The 21,408-nt window shown below is 44.1% G+C and overlaps 1 protein-coding gene across 1 annotated transcript in view; it reads right to left on the reverse strand.

The window, feature by feature from the left end:
* Positions 1 to 7,695, reverse strand: part of PCCA (propionyl-CoA carboxylase subunit alpha) — a 269,574-nt gene extending 261,879 nt beyond the window's left edge. Inside the window, exons 1-2 of the mRNA XM_031613718.2 lie at positions 7,579 to 7,695; positions 1,382 to 1,459 (exon numbers count right to left, since the gene is read on the reverse strand). Coding sequence (XP_031469578.1) covers positions 1,382 to 1,459; positions 7,579 to 7,638 — 138 coding nt within the window. The 5' untranslated portion in view covers positions 7,639 to 7,695. The remainder of the gene's footprint in view (positions 1 to 1,381; positions 1,460 to 7,578) is intronic.
* Between the last annotated feature and the right edge of the window lie 13,713 nt (positions 7,696 to 21,408).

A 21,408-nucleotide genomic window follows, 5' to 3' on the forward strand; every position in this document is an offset into this window, starting at 1 on the left:
AAGGAACAGGGACATTCACAGCTAGATCAGGTTGCTAAGAGCCTGATCCAGACTAGACACCTTCTTGGTGTAACAGTTATTTTATTAACCAAGTATGCTCACAGAGCAAAACTAGACTTTCAGTATTAGGATGTTAGGAATATCTGTCATTTAATTTTCCAATTCTGCAATATGAATACTAACAAGAAGAAACTGCACTCTTAGATCTTGTTAACAGCAGAAATAAGTCCAGCAATTAAAAAAGTTTTACTCACATGCTGCTCAAATAGCATGCAGCACTTCTTTATGTAATTTCCGCTAATTAGTATGCAAAAATCTGATACTAGAAATCCATTCGTTACAAAAACAGCAACGCTGAGGGGAGAAGGCAGAAAAGACCTTGAGCTACTCGTGGAAACCACTGTCTGGAGTGATGCAGCTTTTAGTTAAGAGAAATCAAAGACGTGATTACCTTGTCTCAATGTAATCACGCCTATAGGAAAGGAATAGAACCTTGATTAAGTAAAGACTTTGAGAATACAGGAAGCATTTAGTTAATTACTTCAGGAGAATTTTCCTGAGAATTTTTTCCTGTTAGCCACAGTTCTAATTACACACTGGTATTTCTGTTTTCTAATACTGTTTCAGTCCTAATTAATTGCACCTATGCTGGTAGATACAGGCAAGTCCATGCAGAAATGCTGGCATTTGTGCCCTTCAGTAAGAGCACACCTCCAACCACACTATTTTTTCAAGTGTGTTACTTCAGCAGCTATACAAAGACAGCCGCCCACAGGAAAAGTTTTCTTTGGCTAGCAACTGTAAGCTGAGATTGCTACTGCATCAGTCTGTCAGCAAGTCTGACAGAGAACTCAGACAAAACCAGCAGCCTCATCCAAGATGCTGATTTAGCACTCCCTGCAAACCTCATACATCCACCTTCATCCAAGCTCTGAAGTTTTCACTCTCACGCGAGTAACAAGTTCAACTTGGACAAAGTGCATCTGACCATCTAACAAACACGCTACTAGTACTGCATTTTCTGTATCTACATGAACATATTTACATGTACACACCATGGTGGTTTTTGCCTATACCTCCTACAGCATGTACAACATTAAGAATAGCTCTGTCAAAAGGAAAACATGTTCCAGTTAATATGCAACTTCCCCAAGCTCTTAACCACTTCTCCAACCTTTTAAGTTACGCACATGAGACAGTACCTGATCTCAGTAGATACACTACACTGACATTTAGTAATTCAGTGACTGCAATTCAATGGCTGTAAAGGGGTTATACCAGAACTGCCATTGTTAGAAGCAACACAGAGAAGAGCTTTGAAAGTTAAATGCCAACATTACAGTAAAAAAATCAAAGAGAAAACATGCACTGTACTACTTACCTTTTCATTTGGATCATACACAGCAGAATACAGCTTATGTGATGTTTTAAGGCACCGTCTTGAACAAAGCGTTTCACACTACAGAAGAGAGAGGGAGTTACACGTTTTTTTCTCCCGCTACAATATTCCAGCAAGACAGAAACAGTTCATATACTGACATCTTGAGGAAAATCTTCCATATCATTCCCTACCCCTCCTTCCACTCCCCCACAACATGGATGGAAGCTGGCAAGGATCTGCCTCCCCACACAATAAATAGTAGCTAAGGACAGCTCAGAAGCCCTAGACAGAAATTATTCTTCAGACCATAAATGATTTCTAACAAACTTGTGACCTCATATTTCCTTCTTGTTTCAAGGAATACTTACCAATAAGTTCTTTAAGAACACAAACATGTATTTGTACACAGAGGGGGTGGGGAGAAGCCCTCATCGCTAGAGTTATTAAGTTTACAGCAGGCAATGGACTAGGCCAGAACTGCTATCAAAAGAACAACAGACTTGAGAAGCAAGTTTGGCTCCCAGTCTTTCCCACCACAGTCCCATGATGACAGTGGTCTAAGGAAGAAAAACATTTTCTCTAGGCTCACATTTCCTTATTTTTCCACAGCTACACCTCTCCCACATTGCAACAGCATCAGCCCATCCCCACCAAGAGCATTTCCAGCTGATCCCATTATCTAGCTACACCATCAACTACCTACAATTCTACACTTCTTCATCTGAGGATATGACAGTACAAGCTGCTTCAGGCAATAAAGAGGGAAAATACCTTTAGGATCAGAATTCTGCCAGCTGCAACCACAACTATCAGCTGGCCATTATGCCAGTTGCACCTTCAGGGACTACTGTTACCTAACTCCCATTAGAGGGAAAAGCAAGGACAGTTTCCAGACTATATTCTCTGAACCTCCAGGGCATACATGCAGTTAAGCAGGTGAGTCTCCCTAATCCAAGACCCTATTAACAGGGTGCCTGTAGCACCACAAGTAGCCTGGAGTTAGTCATACAGGACACACCATTATATATAGATCTCAGTTGCACTCTTATATCTCATGTTACTTTGACTGCTCAACCACTCTTCTGGCACGAGATTTAGACCATATCAGTAACCTGTTAAACAAGTTCCTGAACACCATATCTCTCTATTCCTTTCACAGGACTTCTAGGTTTTGTTGCCCAATGTCCTAGATGTTTTGTTTAGCAGTTTTAACTAATTATCTGTTGAATAGGAACCTCAACTGCACCTCAGACAAGTATAGAAGGAAGGATCCAGATAGAACCTTCCCAAAAACTCCACCTCCAAAGCAGAACATGGTCGGGTTGAAACACTCACCAGGGAAGAACGGGTGGATTTTAATCCCTTCCAGATGAAGGGAGCTTAGATCTGTTTCCCACGTTCTGGCAAGCACTCAAGCATTATAAGAAAAGTCAGGCACAACTTCACTGCTGACATCTGTCACTTCATTTTGCAGGAGGATTATGAGCAAACAGTAGGTACACTTCTAGAGAAACTTACTGCATCTACCACCACATTGGAGCAACTGGAGATCACAGCAGCTATATCCAAACCTACCTTGACTCCTAACTATACCTTCCCCTGGCACCACAGAGATTGAGCCACTCCTCAAATGGATTTCCACAGCTATCACTGATCTCTAATGCACAATTCCTGGTTACTTAGCTTATTCACTATTAGCTTGGGTGTGCCCACTTCTCTCTACCAAATGAGGAATGAAAACTACTCAATTCCGTGTTAGCCAAGGCACTGGGGAAAAAAAAAAACTATAGATCTCAGAACTCAAGCCTTAATCCAGCTCACAAAAGCTATTTTCTTCCAGATCCCTATGGTCAACTCATAGGGAAAGTCAAGATGAAAACACACTGTAGCATATTTTATCTGATGCTACTCATAGGGCTTCCAAACTAGTGATTACTACAACCTAAAGATAGCAAGTGAGTATGCATGTCTATTTTACAAATGACATAAGGGGAAAAAAAAAAAAGAAAAACAAAGGTTAACAGAATATTTTATATTAACTCTGATATCTGGCTCAGCTTGACCTAGTGACCTTTTCATGTCCTGTGAAACCAGCACCACTCAATTGATTAATCTGGTAGAATCTAATACTGCCTTAGCTTGTTACCTCCATTTGATAAATGTTTCAGCTCTTTAAAGTCCACAAACAGACTACTGTTACTTATTTACAAGAGCTCAACTCTGAACTTACAAATTTGACTTTGAGCTTCCCACCTCTACTGAATCTACTCTTTTTGGTAAGCAGAGTCAGCTCCAGCTGCTCCAAAAGGGACCTGCCACCAGCAGAGCTGAGCCGTGAGCAACTGGTTGTGCCTCTAGGAGAACAAATATGAGAGGGGGAAAAACTGCTACACAACAGCAGCTGGGAGAGAGGAGCAAGAAATGCAAGAGAACAGCCCTGCAGCCATTGAGGTCAGTGCAGGAAGAGAGCAAGAATTGCTCCAAGTGCAGAGCAGCAGCTCCCTGCAGCCGCTACTGCTACCAAAGCTTTGCCCCATACAATACTAACACCATGCACTGCATTTATTTTGGAAAAGCACCCTGCTTTAGTTGTTAGTTACACAACAGCAAAACTTTGTTCAGATCTGAACCAGTTCTAAAATAATTGCGTGTGTATCCAACTTACAGAAAGCAGGTACTTTTACATCTACAAGAATTTTAATCTGTAAGAGTGGAAACTGTAGCTCAGCATTAATACAGTTCATATTTTTTTTAAACAGGAAAGCAACCATAAGAATATTCTTCCCCCCCACACCCCTCAAGTACTTTCCCTCTTTTGTAGTCTCTCAGATATCACCAAGCAGCTAAGCAGACCCTCCTGAAGCCAACTACAAACAAAAATACAGTACAAGGTTCAGTGATGTCCATTGCATTACATGTACAATTAAGCCTACAAAGCCTGAGGATCATGGCCATTCCAGGAGGGAGAGAGGAAACATCTCCACATTTGCCAACATAGCACATGAGCTACAAAGAAGGGAACTCCCAACACCTAAGCCTATTTTTAAACACTAAGTCACTTCTTACACCCAAGGACCTTCTCCCTTGTGCCAGTACAAAAGTTTGCAGTCACATAGTGAATCAGACTAGGGAATACGTCCAGCTGAAAAGATACTCACAAGAAGTGGGAAAAGTCTGTTCTTTGCCAGATTTCAGTCCTGTTTATCCATTTAGATATTCAAACAGCAGCACTGGGATAAGTTGGAGGGAGACAGAAGCAGCAAGGCAATGGCTTGTGCTCAAGACCTAACAGCTGCAGTAAGTTGGAACAGTTTCTCACAGCATCAGCTTAAACAGCTCCAGCAAGGCTAGAGCTGTGAAAGACATTACAGCACCGTAACAATGATGTAAGAGTCACCAATGCAAAGTTTGCAGACAAGAGAGAGAAAACATAAGAACACATTAATAGTACCTCAGAACTTTTTTTTTTTTTTGCTTTGTTTTTGAATCAATGTCAACTTTAATGAGATTAACTTTCTATCCAGAATAAGTCCTACCTAAGCACAGCATGCTTTACCTGCAAAGTTCAAACAGCTACTCCTGGAAATAAGGTAAGTAAAACCAGAGTGCAGGAGTAGTTTCTCTCTAGAAGGTCTGTGGTTTATATCCTAGAAACAGTCACCAAACTCCACAAACAGCTGTGCTGTTTTCCCCAAACCAGTGACCACTCTGTCTCCTTACCCTTATGTTAACAACAGGTAACTTCTATGACTTAAAAACCAGTAGGGTACACAGATAGACAACTAATCAGAGCCCACAACATTCCCGTACATTTAGATCAGGGGCTAGAAAACTGATCCATGCAGATAAAAAGCCAGATGTCAGCAGTTCACTGTTGGTTTCATAATGCACTGTATTTACAACTTTCTCCTGCACTTTTTTATAATGTTTGTGTTTGTTTGTTTTTACAACTTTCTCTAGAGTTTCAAGACTGAAGTATCAAAAGACATTTCTCATTCTTATGCAGTAGCTCCTGCCTTCTTTCAAGATCAGATTTTTTTCCTTGCTTCAGAAATGCAAAGCACTCAAAAGGAAGTTTTAGTTATATTCCATACAGAATTAGTTCTGCATAAAATCTGCCACAGAAGTGTTAAGCATTAGATTAGGGCACTATTTCTGGGCAGCCTGTGGTTGGCGACCCTGCACGTAGCAGGGGGGGGTTGAAGCCAGATGATCATTGTGGTCCTTTACAACCCAGGCCATTCTATGATTCTGTGATTAGAAAGAGAGCAATGAGCTAAATCCCCAGTCCTGTTTCCTCACCACACTTTTCCACAAGTCTCTCACTGACTGCCACAAGAGAGAAGAAGTCATCAAGGACAAGCGAGCAGCTACTCGTCCTATTAGTATTATTTTTGTTTTAAAAAGTGCTCAGAGTATGAAGACTTAAATGATATCACATTTGCCTGTTAGCAAAGTATAAAAGAACCTATTAATAATTCCCATGCAAATCTGATTAAATGTTTTCCAGTGACTGAAATCTTGAAGGTGACTTTCACACAGAGATATTAAGGGCTAAAAATCACTTCAGCTACCCAACCATACAAATCACCTATGTCACTGTGATGGTTTCACACCAACAGGCCACTCAGGTCCACCACACCTCCCTATCACTCCCCCTCCCCAACAGAACAGAGAGAGAAAGCATGATTGAAAAAAAGTATGTGGGTTCAGATAAGGACAGGGAGATCACTCACATACTACTGCCGTGGGTAAAACAGACTCAGTGTAAAGGAGATTAATGTAATTTATTATCTACTAATAACTGACTAGAGCAGCAAGATCTAAAAGCTAATTTCCAGCCCTTCTGCCCCACTACACACTGCTCTTCTCAGGCTGCAGCTCTGGCTTGCAGATGTACACCATGGTTTATGTCTTCCTTCAGGCTCCACGGGCTTTTCCATGGCTGCACATGGAGATCTGCTTTGCATGGTGGGCTGCAGGTGGACAGCCTGCTGCTCCATGGGCCTCTCCTGGGCTGCAGGGAGGTGCTGCTCTGCACCTGAAGCACCTCCCGCCCTCCTTCTGCACTGACCTGGATGGCTGCAGGACTGTTCTCTCACATTCTTCATTCCTCTCTCCCAGCTGCTGTTGTGCAGCAATTTTTCCTTTCCTTTAATCTGCTCTCCCTGAGCACACCCAGCATTGCTCACAGTCCAGCTCTGGCAGCAGTAGATCCTTTTGGAACAACTGGAGCCAGCTGTACTCTGACAAGGGGCAGCACTGGGCTCTGCTCACAACCCCCTCACTACCAAAACCTTGCCACAGAAGCCTCATGCAGCTGCACAATCTCTAAAGGCACGTGATAACTTCATGCAGTATATTTTAGGAGTCATATTTCTGGAGAGACTTACCCCACACCCTCAGCTTTCTAGATACGTAAAGTCCTCACCAAATGCATTAGTATAGTTGTGCAACAAGCTCCTTGCATTTCCAGGAAAAGTAAGAGGAGCAGTATAACACGAGAGGGCTGTGACAGCTGAAACAACCACAGCTAACCAGAGCAATGGGTGGTTAAGAGATAACACCTTAAGAAAGCAGTAACCCTTTGCTGCAAGATACGATTCTACTATAACACAATAAAAATAATAGAGAAATCCTTACCACGTTTAAAGCGCTATTTCAGTTACGTCCTACCCCTCTGATTTCATGAGCACGCATGTAACAGAGGGACAGAGAAGGAGGAGAAGGGAGCAGCACACAACAGGGAAGGGCAGCAGGGGGTGAGGGTCAGGGTGTGCACCAGAGGGCGGTGGGCATGGAACGGGCTGCACAGGGCTGGAGTTCACGGAGCATCTGGACACTGCTTTCAGACATAGGGTTCTGATTTCGGGTACCAACCCCCCCAACGCTGCTCTCAACCCTCATCGCCGCTTCCCATCCCCGCACACCGGTGCCGTGCCAGAAGCACGGGACGCCCCGCTGTCCCCAAGCCCGAAGGCTCAGCGAGCCCCGTGCACCGCCCGCCAGGCTCCGGCCGGCTCCGAGCCCCAAGCACGGGGTGGGGGTGCCGCCTGCCAGCGCCGCAGCAGCACAGGAATCACCCTCTCCTCCCTTCCCCAACCCCGCCAGAAGGGGAGACCTCCGAGCGTTCGCACGACAGCACGCCGACCACCCCCAGCGCCGACCCAGGGACCCCCGGCCGCTCTCGCTCTCACCTCTCGCAGCGCCCTGCGGCCGCCCCGCGCACCGTAGCGCAGCACCAACACCGCCGCCATGGCTGCCGCCCTCCCGGACACCCTTTCACCCGGCGCGGCGCGGCGCGGGGCGGGGCGGGGCCGGGCCGCACGCAGCCAATCCCCGCAGCCGCGGCGGGCGCGAGGGGTTGGCGGCCGCGCGCCCGGGGGCTCGCGTTCTGAGCGCGCGCCCGCGGCTGAGCGTGCTGCTGCGGGCGGCGCGGAAAGCGTCGCTGGTCTCGTGGCGTCCGCGTGATTTCTCTCCGGCTCCGAGCACGCTCGCTCCTTTCAGGGTTGCCAGGCAGCGTAGAGCAGCGCCGGTGTGTCGTCCGTCGCTCCGCAGCGCTGCGCTTGCAGGCCCGGCTGAGGCGCAGCAGCCACCTGCAGCGCTGCATCAAAGCTTTTCCCCCCGCGCAGCTGCGAGAGAAACTGGTCGGGACTGCGCAGAGGGGAACTGGCAGCCAGCTGGGTGCAGGAAGGGCTGCCTGCGGTGGGAAAAGGCCAGGGGTAGGAGGGGCTGAAACAGCAGGCACCGCTTTCTCTCATTATGGAACAGGTTGCCCAAGGAGGCTGTGGATGCCCCATCTCTGGAGGCATTCAAGGCCAGGCTGGATGTGGCTCTGGGCAGCCTGGTCTGGTGGTTGGCAACCCTGCATATAGCAGGGGGGTTTGAAACTAGATGATCGTTGTGGTCCTTTTCAATCCAGGCCATTCTATGATTTCATGATTGTTTTGATGGAATCCTGGACAAGAGACAGACACCCAAGTCTTCTAATGTAATTCCAAGCATAGACAGGAATCAGAAGCTGTTCTATCATCATCTGACTTCTAAGCCGTAAGCCAAAGAGAAAAGTGGAGTGATTGTAATCCTTCCTCCTTTACCTAATGAAAAGTGTACTGTATCAGGTTTATAGGACATGAAATGCACTGTGCACGGAAGCCTAAGACTGAAGAACTCAAACTAGGAGGGAGTTTTGAGAGTTATATATTCTACAAACAGCCTGTTTCTATCAGCATTCATTCTGCTCCATGCACTGTGACACAGACATTCAGCCTCAGAGTCAGCCGAGTCATCTCTGCACAAAATATCTGTGGAAAAATCTTGACTGTGAAGATTGTTTACGCAAAATTCACCTGTGAGACTTAAAAGTTAGAGTCCAGGGGTTGTCAAGTCTGAGAAATGCCCCAAAGCCCAGAGCAGCCACATGCACTGGGGAGCCAGCACGGCATCCTCCTTCAAGGCACCATGGTTTATCCCCATACCCCGCTGCCCAAGTCTTGGGCTCACTGCTGCTCCTTAGGGGTGATCCTGCTCCTCCACACATGCTTCAGGGGGTGGCTTGACCCTGCAGGTTGGCCTGCTTTGGGATGCTGGGATCCCCTGAAGCTGACCAGGGACGGCTTAAAATCTCCAGGTCTGTGTGGTTTCTTGTAAGTACCACCTCAACCACTCCAACCACTAACTTCCAGTGCTCTTCAGAGTGGCCTGATTCTTCTCTCCAGCCTTCTAGGCTGCTCAGGGATACCCCTGGCCTCCTGAGTCCAGGGATCTCCTCCTCCTCCAAGGGCCAACTCAAAAGTAATACCAAGGTATTACTTTTGAGCTGATATTACTTGGGGTAGGCCATGTTCTCTGCCCCAGCTGGCTTCAAAGATGGCTTAACACCCTTCCACTATTAGAGGGGAGGTCTGAGCCTTTATCCACCCTATATGGTCTCAGGATGGTTTGATCTCTTTCCCACCCTACAAGGGTTTTCAAGGAACCCATGTTTTCAGACCCCAAATCCTGTTCCTGGCTAAGGAACTACTCATGGATGTCTTGATTATTCCACACTTGCCCACCGTATGCAGCTTGAACCTCATCCCAGCTTCCCACTGTTAGTCAGCCCAAATCTGTTTTCACCAGACATCTAGCCCTCAAGCTTTTCAGGATCAGCCTGGACTCCCCCAGCCACCTCAAAGGAATACCAGATACCAGGCAGGGGTCACACAAGGGGGACATAGGATGGAGAAGAGAGTGTCCTTACCACCAGGGCACAGTTCCCCCAGGTCTGAACAAAGGCCAAAGACCACCCTCCTTGAGATAATGATTCAGATGTAGATCTATCCTGGCAGTCCTATCAGGAGGGACAGTCAGAGACAGAACTGGAAGCAGACACAGCTACAGCAGAGCTCAAAACAAGACCAGAATTCAGCCCTAAGCTTAAATGAACCCTCAGTCCCAAAGAAAGAAGATGTGGGTGGAGGCCCCAGATGAGGCTGGTGAGGGCCATTGAGGCTTACTGATGCACTGGGAGCCACAACACTCTATTAAATTTGCTTACTGCAGTGTGGGTTTGCCTGGGGAAACATGAAGGAACTCTTACATTGGCAGGGTGAGAGTTCTTTTGTTTTGGGGTTTGTGTCTGATTTCCTCTAGACTGACAATTTAGATCAGAAACAGCTTCCAACTTTTTCACATCCTCAGGATGTTTAAAATTTATTGACAAGAGTGCAGTGGAAAAACTAGAAGAAAATAAGCATTGTCTGCCTTAGAGTTAACTGGATCCCATATAGAGCATGTGGGATGCAAAGTGAAGGCTGGGAAGAAAAGTGACTTCCAGACCATTTAAGCAGTTTGTGAGGCACAGCTCTAAATAGCACCAGTAACCAAGGAAGATACCTGCACCTTTGGAAAGGCCTCATACTTGGATGTGATTAAGTGATACTGTTTAATGATGTTTCTTGTGATATTAGGATGGGAATCATAAGAGCTTTGACACTGCAGGGTGATGTCTCTGTGGGAATTGTGTTTCCTGTGATTTCATGGGCTGGGAGATTCTGCAAGGCTGCACCAAGGTGGCAGAGATCCAGACAACTGGAGAGAGCTCCTCGGGGAGGAAAAGGATGAGAATGTGAAATTCAGAGTTCAAAAAGAACAAAAAATATATATACCAGTGTAGTCTGTAGGTAAGCAACAAGCCTAAAGAAATATTAGAAGAGGATCCAGGAGGGCTCAAACTACTGCAGTCTGAAGATCTCACCACCTCCTCAAGGAGTTCATTTTATGCCAGAGTCTACGAGAAGGGTTTTCATGAAGCATAGATTTCAGTCTATCATAGTCTAGCCTGAGTCATTACTGGATTACTCTATAAGGTTTCATACTGCCTTAGTGGTTTTACACAGCACATGCTTTGCAGTAATTGTGGCTGCTCACTAGAGCTGGGAAGAGGAGTCAAGGGAACACAAATTTGGAGGCTATGTTAATGACTGTGATTGCATTTTAACAGGCAGTCCTAACCTTTGGAGGATGAATTCCTGTTCTGTGTGCTGAAAAAGCAAAGAAAGTACCAATTTTGTGAGCTAAAGATAAAGGAGTCCTAGCTGGGATTGCTGCTTGGCGCCTGTATTATGCTTTCAGAGTTTCTGCGTGACTGGAGAGTCATCTGCTCAGGGAGGTCCAGAGCATTTTCTATACCTGAAAGTCATTGAAGAACTCTAGCACATGGGCAAAAAGTTTTCTGAGCCTCTTCTCTGTAGCATTGTCTACATGGAGTGACAGCAGCTTGACTAAAAGTCTGAAATGTACTGCCTGCTTGTAATATGAATACAGTTTTAAACAGCTCTTGATCCTTTCTAAATCATTAACCCCAAGGATTAACAAATTTGTAATTCCTTTGATTAAAAAAAGTGTTGTCAGGGCTAACAAAGGTTTGTGCAATGGCTGTCAAGCCCTGAGTCTTGGTGCATTCCCACTGGAGTGTTTATTCCCTGGAGGTTCATTGCTCAGTACATTTAAATGCAAGATTGCTTTTGGAATTTGCTATTCCTGAGCGTGGACAAGCTAAAGGAGGAGATGGATTTCTCTAAACGAGACAATAATTTTAGCAGAGCTAAAATCATTAATTTGGATTCCAGCAGAGAGTGAAAGTTTGGGGCAGAGAGAGGCAACCCAGTTTGCTCAGTAGGAAAGGAGACTTTGCGCTTGGGTACATGGGGCAATCACCCTTTTGAGCACAGTGATGGGAATGGAACACTGAGTGAAGAAAAGGTAGCAGGTCTGAGAGAAAAGATCTGCCCAAGTCTGTACCTGATGGTGGCACCCAGAACTGGCAATAGGAACAGTCTCCAGTGAGTCACGTCTTGCCTTGCTGTAACAACTAAGAGTCGTATTTGCACCCATTTCCTTCTGATTTTGGTTGGAAGCGCTGTGAATGTCAAACTTGTGAAAAGGAATTCATGAAGGCTGAATCTCAAGGTCAAGCAGCACATTAACTTCGTCACAGCTCTCTAACACAAAGGTGTCTCTGTTTTGTGGATAACTCCATCTCATTTTCCTCAGAATGATTAATATCTTCTCCTGTATGTGACGTGACATATAATACATGGGTGATAATCCTCATATCAGCCACGAGGATACTTCTGACGGGCCCTCACTTTTTTTGTGAAGGGCATTTAGCCCTTTAAATCTTTGCAGCTTTGTTCTGGTATCAGTTTCTCAGAAACCACAGTTTCATATTCCTCCTTGGATCCAGCGATGACAAGGGAGGGCTATGGATTCACCAAATGGTGCTGGAAAGCACTAGATTTTGATATTTCAAAGGGTGTTGGAATTAACAAAGACAAGATTTAAGGCATTGATTTCAGGGTTGCCTGAGCACAAGTAAGATATTAAGCACAGGGAGACGAGCATCGCCAATACTGCTTTCTCACTCTCTGCTGTCTCTGAGGTAGATATAACTGCCATCCACACAACCTGCAGCCTAGAGAGGAATCTGAGTAAGGCTATGCTTGGGTCCAAGTGCACCCATGCACCCTAATTGCTCTGACCATCCTGCTTTTACCCACACCATCAGCCCATGGGCTCCATTTCAGCCCAGCCATGGGTCATCAGGCCTATTCAGAACTGCACCACGGATGTACCTGATCCTGATTTACTGTTCAGTTTTCCCAGAATGACATCAGACATGAATCATTACCTTGCATCTACTTGTTGGTTCCTTATGTATCCACTTCCCAGTAAAATAAGTTTTGAGCAAACACTGTCCTGTTTGGGGGAAGGTTTAACACCTCATTAACTGATGAAGCTGAGGAGCACTCCTGGGAACCAGTTGGATTGGCCAAAATCAGAATCTGTTTTAGCAAGCACCCCCAAAACCCAAAGTGTTGTGAGGTGAGATGGGAGGGAAGGTTGTACTGGGCCCTAATTGCCATGGGACCTCAACTCACACCTCTGCTCACGCTCAGGGATCCCCTTTTCAGCCCATTTACTGGTCTGAGCTACGTCATGAATGTGCCTGTGCCCAGTTCTGATTTGTTTGGATTTCCTCAAATGGCCTCTAACCTGATGGCCTCTTAATGAGACCTGTTGCTATTGCAACCCCTGCTCTTTTTTCCCTGCTCTTGGGCCTGTGCCCTGCCAGTGAGGGTGCTGCCCTGCCTGTGCTGTGATCACCTCAGCTCACCTTCCCTCACGCCTGCTGCTGTCCGACAGGCTGCTGGGATTGAAAAAGGCAAGAAAGTCCAGCAAGGGATGGCCGGAAAAGAAGGGAAGCAGGAGAGGGACTGGGGAAAGTGGCATTCCCCAACCACCACCATAAATTCCTGTGTTTCTGACAGATGATCTCAGCTGTACCAGAGGAGATCACAGCAAACACGCTGATCACATGCTATCCGACCAACGTATCTGCCTGCTGAATTCTGTTTCTCAAGCACTTGAAGAGGAGACCTGATGACTCCCACTCTTTCTGAAAGTAGCTGCATTCCCATTCACCTGATTCCTGCTAGGAACTATCTACCTCAGAAGGATTTCTGATGCAGGATCAAACTCTATTAGCACTGAAAGAAGATTTGAAACAAAATGATCTGCTACCAGAGTCTGTTTAATAATTAGAAGGATGTGTGCAAAGAGCAAGGATACTCATAGTTACACAGATAAAGGACAAATAACATAAGTACAGGTAGAAGACACAAGTGCCAGCTGACGCCAGAGGAAAAGAGCAGCAGAATGGCCACTATTCACCAGGGAGCACATGCATTTGCTAAAGGTCCTTCTGAGCATGGCCGGGGCATCCATGTGTTTGGAGTTAAGTACATACTTAGGCTCTTTCCTAAATAGAGGCCCAAAGGCAGGAAGGATTTGACCCGGATCACATAATGATTTAGTAAGGCTGTAAGAAATAATCCCTGAGTACACTGTCCCTTGCTCCAGCCCATGAATCACAGAGCCTCTTCAGGCAATTTGTCTGACATAATCCTGAGGGGAAAAGTAGGAAAATACAACGGGATTTCCATTTTATCAAGATAAAGCTGTAGCCAGAGCTGATAACAGGTTACTTGAAAAAATGCTGGTCATGTGCGCTTAGTGATTGTTGCTTAATTTGTTTAAGCTGAAAAAGCCCATTTCTACAGCGGAATACAAATTAGGGTAATTATGTTGTGATGGAGTACTGCATGTTTAAGATGAAAGCCTTTCTTTACAAAAGCCTCTTCATCACTTGAGTAGAAGAAAATAAAATCCTACTTAAACAACATGTTGTTTTCTGTATTTCCATTTGAACAAAGGACTTTTTAATCATTTTTTCCCCTGTAATATTGCTTGGTTTTCAAAAAATACTTCTATTTTTGACAGCCTCACAATTAAGCCCTTCATCATGCATTCTGATATGTAAATATAATTACGTATAATTGTTTCACAGCCTCAGTACACTGATAGAAGCTGGACATACCCGTTATGTATCTTTTGCCATCTCCTGGCCGTCGCAGTTGCTCATAAGCTATCTTGTAACCTAGTGCTCTGTATATGCCATAAAAATGCAACGTTCAGTGTTTGTAGTAAGTTAAAGTAGAGCAGGTTAGATATGAGACACAAACATTATCCAGCCACTCTGTAGTTATTAGCACCTTTGATTCTCTGAAGAGTTGAAATAGGTGCAGCCAGATCATCGCTTTATGAATTACACAGGCACAATGAGAAGCATTACAGATAGATGTGTATCCATGACAATTATTTCATCTTATACAAATATTCATTTCTGATTTCTGTATGGATTACCATTTTGTACAGGACATCTTCTAAAACATCAGTACAGAAATTCAGGTTGCATGGGCTCGTGTTTGCTCTTGGTGCACATGGACACTTGCATGCTTATCCAAATGATCAGAGTCAGAACATCCTTACCCACATAAGCAAATCTTCCTGTAATTAGCTCCCACAAATTGCTGGATGAATCAGACTTAATGGCAGAGATAAAGATTTGCTGGATTGTTCCCTTAGTTAACATGACAGGTGAGAAGTTGGTTTCCTTGTATACGAAAAAGAGACTGCTAAAGGGAATACGTGGGGAATCATTATTCATTCTCTTCACACCAGAATTCAAAATCAGCATTTGAAGTTTGGGGAAATTGTTTTAATTAGGATTACTATAAATGATGGCAATTTAAAAGCAGGCAATTTAATTACTGGAAAGACAGATCAAAGGAAATGCTTAAAATGGACATTTGCAACAACTTATTAAGGAAGGTAGAATTTAAAAATAAAGGGGAAAGAACATAAATGTACGGATTGTAGATGTACTCTCCTCCCAGGGAAATAAGACTCCCTCTCTGGCTTTGTATGCTTGAGCCTACATCGAGGAGAGGAAACCAGTCATACCTGTAAGAAATAGGCATTTCAGACAAGGCACGTGCACGTGTGCAGAGAAAGGGAGAGAATTGCTGCTGCCACCTCCAAAAGAGAATAGTATTTTCTAGACACAGCTTCTCAAATTACTTTTGCAAAAGTAAGGCTGGTGTTCAGACATTGAAGTTACATTGCTGTATTTTTAATTAAGGTAAGGTAGCTGAGTTACAGTCTTCACAGCTATAGTTGACTGCGTATGAAGCAGGCATCTAAAAATGAGATATGTAATTGTGCCTGCAGCAGAGCCTCACTGACTCATAGGAATCTTGGCTGGGGCAGGGTGTGCCTGGTCCTGCCCACCACTGGCAAGTTGTGAGGATGCCGAGAGACACAGGAAGGGAAAAGTCAGCCCAAGTGAATCCCCAGCACTGCACTCAGGCCTCCATGGTGGGGAACAGACCATGCAGCACTTTCTGTTGGGACCTATCTCTGTCTGCCCATTCATGTTTTGTTCTCACTGGTTTGTGATATTGAGTAATAGGAGCTAAAATGTATTCCTGGATACTCTGCAACTGTAGAATCCAAAAACATGAGAAGCAAAAGTCACTGACTAGGTATCCCTCTTTTTAGTAAGTAAGTGTCTTTATCACACTGATACTGTGATTGCTTTTGATGCATCCCATCAGTTGAAGGTCACTAAACAAAAGACATAATGTCATTAAAAACAACATAAACCAGTGAAGTTTTAGACCACCAAGTGGTCAGGAAAGGTGTTTGTGACTCTATACAATATGCAACTTTTCAGGCACCATGGTTTTATTGCATTCATTTTTTCTTCCCTAAATTTAGGACTTGATAATACTAACTCTACTACCATGGTATAAATAAAATATTTTGGTTATACTATTTGGTCAGTCTTTGCATTACTCTTACCTTGACTCTAGGGTATGAAATGAGCTGAAGCCTACAAGGTGACCACAGCATCCTTGGGGTGCTGTGTTTTTCTTTATTTTGAAATGAAGAGTGGGATTTCTCCAGTTCTCTGAAGGGAACTCATGCAGTGCTTGTCGTTCATCAGAAAACACCATCACTTCCTTAGTACAGAGGTGTCCCACCTTGCAGGAGAATACAAATGGGGAAATAGTGTTCAAACAGGTTACAGGGATGAAGCCCTTAGGTCAGGATTGACCCAGGATTGCGTGCAGGGTTTTATCTCTGTGGTCCAAACCAGAGCTGCTTACACTGCTGACTTGTCAGTGCTTTGGCTGGCTATTACCCCAGCACAGAATTGTGTTTCTGTAGGATTATTCTGCCCTCCAAGCCTTCGCTGACATCCCGTGGGAGTTGCCCCCATGTATCTGACAGCTGAATTGGCCCTCGGTGAATTTTTAGCACATGGAGCTATGCACACAACTTCAGTTAACAATAACATGTTGCTATGGGAGCTCTGTGTGGGTAACTCCTTGCTTACTGTGCTGAAAATTGCGCTGGAAGGCAAATGTAAGGATGACTGGTATTAGCCTAATTATTAAGTAGAATTAGAATATGGTGCTCTATGAATACCAACCAGTGTAGGAGTGGAGCTGCAAGAGGATGCTCACCAGCAGTGGTGGAGGTGTGGCTTCTGCATGCCTTTAAACGGAAATCACATCCATAGCCGTGAGACTAATTATTTCGGAACCTAAGGGAAATGCTGCCTATATAAGAGAGAGAGAGCTGCAGTTAAGGATCAGTGAGCCAGCTAATGGCTGGTTAGTCAGGAGGGTACAACTCCAGAATGTTAATAAAATGTGTCTGAAGTCCAACACCTCAGGGAAGAGGCTGAGTGCTGCGGTAGATATATGGAGACAGAGGCTTCGTTGTTTTCTGCCACTGAAGTAGTCCTCTAAAGCAGGTTTTAAGCCTGTTTTGAGACTTGTTTGTGAATTTCCAAATTCCAGCAGGAAAATAAAGCAAAACATGCTGCGGCTGAGGCAATTGCAGCTTATAAAAGTGTATAAAGCATGTTACACAGGTATAATGCTTGTTGTACAGGTGCATGCAGAAAAGCAGGATAGAGGCTTGGCCACCTCTCACCATGCAGTCACCAATAAAGATCATGACTTGTTAACCAAAACAGCATGGAGCATTTTAAAGCATTATATAAGTGCTAACTGTTTAATCCCCTTCCTCCCCCACTCCACATAATAATAAAAAAAATAAAGTCATACCTGTATTTTGTGGATGGAGAGAATAAAGTAGGAATCTGGTAGTGATTTCAACAAGAAAGCCTGTAGCAAATACCAAATTGCTAATTACATAAAAAGGTTACTATTTTATTTAGCTTGATATAGCTCACACAGTTGTATAAGTAGTGTTGCAGACTAATATATCAATAAACACAGGTGAACAGCTTGTTCATTAAAATGTCCCATCTCAGAGGACCCACTCTCATGACTTTACAAGCCACACATCCTTGTATGCATGGGGCCGAAGCCACAGAATGCATCCGACCCACAGACCCAGGAAGAAGGAAAACTCCAGTGACATCTTGGGAGGCACACAGCACAGTGTGGTGGCCCAGCCACAACAGCCTTCATTCCTCCTTTCCTTTGTCCTTCACTCCTCCTTTCCTTTGTGCTGCAGCAGGACACCCCATCTCACCTTTTATCCTTTGCCCCATCAGAGCTTCCTGTTTGGTATGGGGTCCTTTTGTGATGTTGGGAAGACACAGAAATGTGATTTGCGTCTCTTCTGCTTCTCGAACAGATGATTTTGCTGAAATATGTTTGCTGTTGGTGTAATCCTAGTAGTTTTCTGACTAACACAAAGAGGCATTTTCATCTGAAAAGCACGCTAGTGAAACCGATACAGTCCTCAAAGCTTGTTGTAGCATCACCCTTACAAAAGCATTTCTCAAGGAAAATGAAACTTTTTACATCAAGCCTATCTAGCTGACTACAGCCATGTTAATGTTATGCTCTCAATGGCAATCTTCTGCAAACATTTCTACCACGAGTACCCTCCTCTAGTCTTATATCTTCTTCAGCAAGAGCTTACTGCACAGACTAAACCATCTGACTACTCCCACCTCCTCCTCTACCAGTTGTTGTAGCAATGGTAGTTTCTCTTCCAAAATGTAATGTAGGAGGGAGAAAAAATATTTATACCATTTACACTGTTACAAGAACTCAACTGTTGTCAACAGAGTTATTGCAAATTACAACACCTTATTAAGTATGCTCTTGAGTTAACGAAAACACCCTCAGGAAAGATGCAGCAGCAGGTATATTTTGTAGATTACACTTTATGAAAATTGAGGTATTTTAGTATATTAGTCTTTTTTACTAGTAGTCTGTAACACTTATATAGGGTATATTTTAGGAATTAGGGAAAGTTTGGAATATATATGAGTATATAAGGGAGTAAGAGAAGTCATAAATAATCCAGAGCCCAGAAGGACTTTTACTTTATTGAGAAATATTTAGTGGCCACTTGGGAAGATGTAACAGTTGTAAATATTAATCTAGAAAGGAAAGCAAAGCAGCCAGGCTATAGTGTCTACATCCACATGGTGCTACACCAGATCAGATGATGAATTTGCACCTGCAGGGAGCAGGGCAGTAACAGCCTCTAATGATGGCTTTTGCAAGTGGTTGTACCATTAAGTGGTATCTTTGTCACCTGTTGGACATGCATAACTTGAATTGTTGCTAGCTTTTAATGTCAGTCACTTTATTACATTCCTGTAGACATTTGAAGTAAAAATATTCAGAATGCCTCATACAACCAGTAAGAGACACAGGTACCAAGTATAATACGTGAGCTTAAATGTATCCTGATTTCCATTTTTATTTTTATTTCAATAAACTCTGGGGTGTCTTTCATATTTGTAAACCCATATTGGTAGAGACAGATGTAAACTCAAAACAACGCTTTGGCATCCTTCATAAATATGAGGTCATATGATGAGAAATGGATTCATAACAGAAATTGCGTGTTTTGCAGTTGTTTTTGACCTGTTTTTGTTTCCACGTCATCTGTAATTTTGTAACAATGGAGTCTGCGAGAAAAACTACGGAATGTTTACAGTGAGACCCTTCCAAAGTTCAGTCAGCGTGTTTGGTATTTAGAAACACATGAAATCTCAGAATGAGAGGAAGTCTGGACTGAATTTTCAACAAATGAAAAGTTGAGATTCGCATACAAAATTGGGTGCTTGACTGCACAGCTGTTGACTGTCCCCTGACTGTGAACTGGGGCAACCAGCCAAAAACATGCTGTTCTCGTGAGGAAACATTTCAGTGATGCCATGGTGTATTCATTATTTAGGGATGACGTACGAGTGCATGCCTTCCTAAACATGGGGTAAATCAAAGGTCTATGTGCATTTTCCTTGCTCTCAGTCACCTTTAATCTGTTTCTGGACCTCTTCTGGGCTGGGCTATCAAGGGCTGGAGTTGATTAGATGAGAATATTAACATATTAAGTAACTGCCCCCCAAAAAAGTGTCTTTGCAGAAAATACCTCCAATTCCAGAACAGTCTGATGTTTCTGGTTTTGACTTCGGTCACTTTGGCTGACCAAGAGTGCGTGCAGGTTACCTGGGGTGGCTGTGGGGTCTCCTCCCTGCAGCTCTCCAGAAGCCACCTGGCCGTGGGCCTGGGCACCCTGCTCTGGGTGGTGCTGCTGGAGCAGGGGCTGGGACACACGGACACAGAGGGACACAGAGGGCCCTGCCCACCTCAGCCAGACTGGGATTTGGTGACCTGTGACTTCTCATCAGGGTGCTGAGGACACCTTCAAGCTCTACTGTCCCCAGTAGATTTCCCCAGGACGTACCACTAAAGGGACTGGGGCCTTTTTTGTCTCAGTTGTGCTCCACCCATTCCCCAGTCTACATCTAGGCCTGTCTCTGGTCCTCAGTCTGGCACAATGTGAGGCTTGTGTCCCACATCATCTTGTATAATTATCTGGCCACTTCAGGGCTACCAGAAGTACATTACTGAGGGCATTGTCCATACATCTCTTGAGCACTGAGAGGGCATCAACCACCTCTCTAGGAAACCTGTTCCAGTCTTTGGTCACCCTCATGGTAAAGAAGTTTTTCCTAAGATGTGATTATGCTGATATTTTTGTGCATCCAAGTAGATTTCTACCATACAGAGATACAACTTCTTTTGACGTCTGTTATCTTTTTCACTTTTTTTTTCCCTCTATTCATAGAACTTTCCCTACTGATGTGGTGTACATTTTGTTATCTCTGAAATAGCAGGGCTCATAACCTCACAACCAAGTCCTCACAAGGGCTGAAGATCACATCCCACATAGCTTCAATTCTGGAGTCCTAAATGTTGCGTGAATTCTGATGGCCTGAGAAGTTTCTGTCTGAGAAGTTGACTGAAATCAATTTGACTTAAAAAAAAAAAAAAAAGAACATTAAGTTTACTATACTCTTTTTTAAGCCTGGATGGTTGGCAGATTTTCTCCACTATTCTTGTTCTCATTTCTGGTCCACTCTTATCAGCCTGCAGTGAACAGTAAAATATGTTTTCAGAGGACATCAAGAAGAAGTTACTACAGCTGATTCTGCAAAACTATAGCTTGAGTTATCACTGTCTTTTTGCCCATACACTTCCTGGTCCATTCCATTCCAAAGTGCACTAGCTGTCTCACACACTGCTCAAAGTGTATGAGAAATTTGGATTGTTGGTTAGAACTATGCAACCATCCCTGAGCCTCAGAGCAGTGAAAAATAGTTCTTTATTTTTAAACTTTAAAAAAGTTGGGTTTTTTTTATTATTTCTTTTCCAATGGACAAAAGGGGACCATTCATCTCATCTGCATGGGGAATGGCCCCGACTCCTGAGGATGGCATGTGTTACCTGCTGCTCAGCAGCGAGCGTGCTTGGAGTCTAGCCAGCTAGGTGTTTTCCACACTTGTCTGTGTCCATCTCTGCTAAGAACCTACTTTTATCAGCCAACTTGCCTGCTATTCCTACTCCTTCCGAACCTAAATGGTGTTACGCCAGCTGACTTCATGTTGCTTCCACAGAAAAATGTCTCAACTCTGATTCCTTTAAAAACAGCATCTTCCTTCCACTGTTCTTCACATAGACCTAATTTAGAATCGCATAATTTGAGCCCTATACTACTGTTAATCCACCATAACTCTTATTATCTCCAGCAAGTTTGGCACACTTGATAAAAAGGCCAACATTTCTGGAAAAAAA

The sequence above is a fragment of the Phasianus colchicus genome, chromosome 1 (genome assembly GCF_987193195.1).
Source record: "Phasianus colchicus chromosome 1, bPhaCol1.hap1.1, whole genome shotgun sequence".
In the NCBI taxonomy this organism is placed as follows: Eukaryota; Metazoa; Chordata; class Aves; order Galliformes; family Phasianidae; genus Phasianus; species Phasianus colchicus.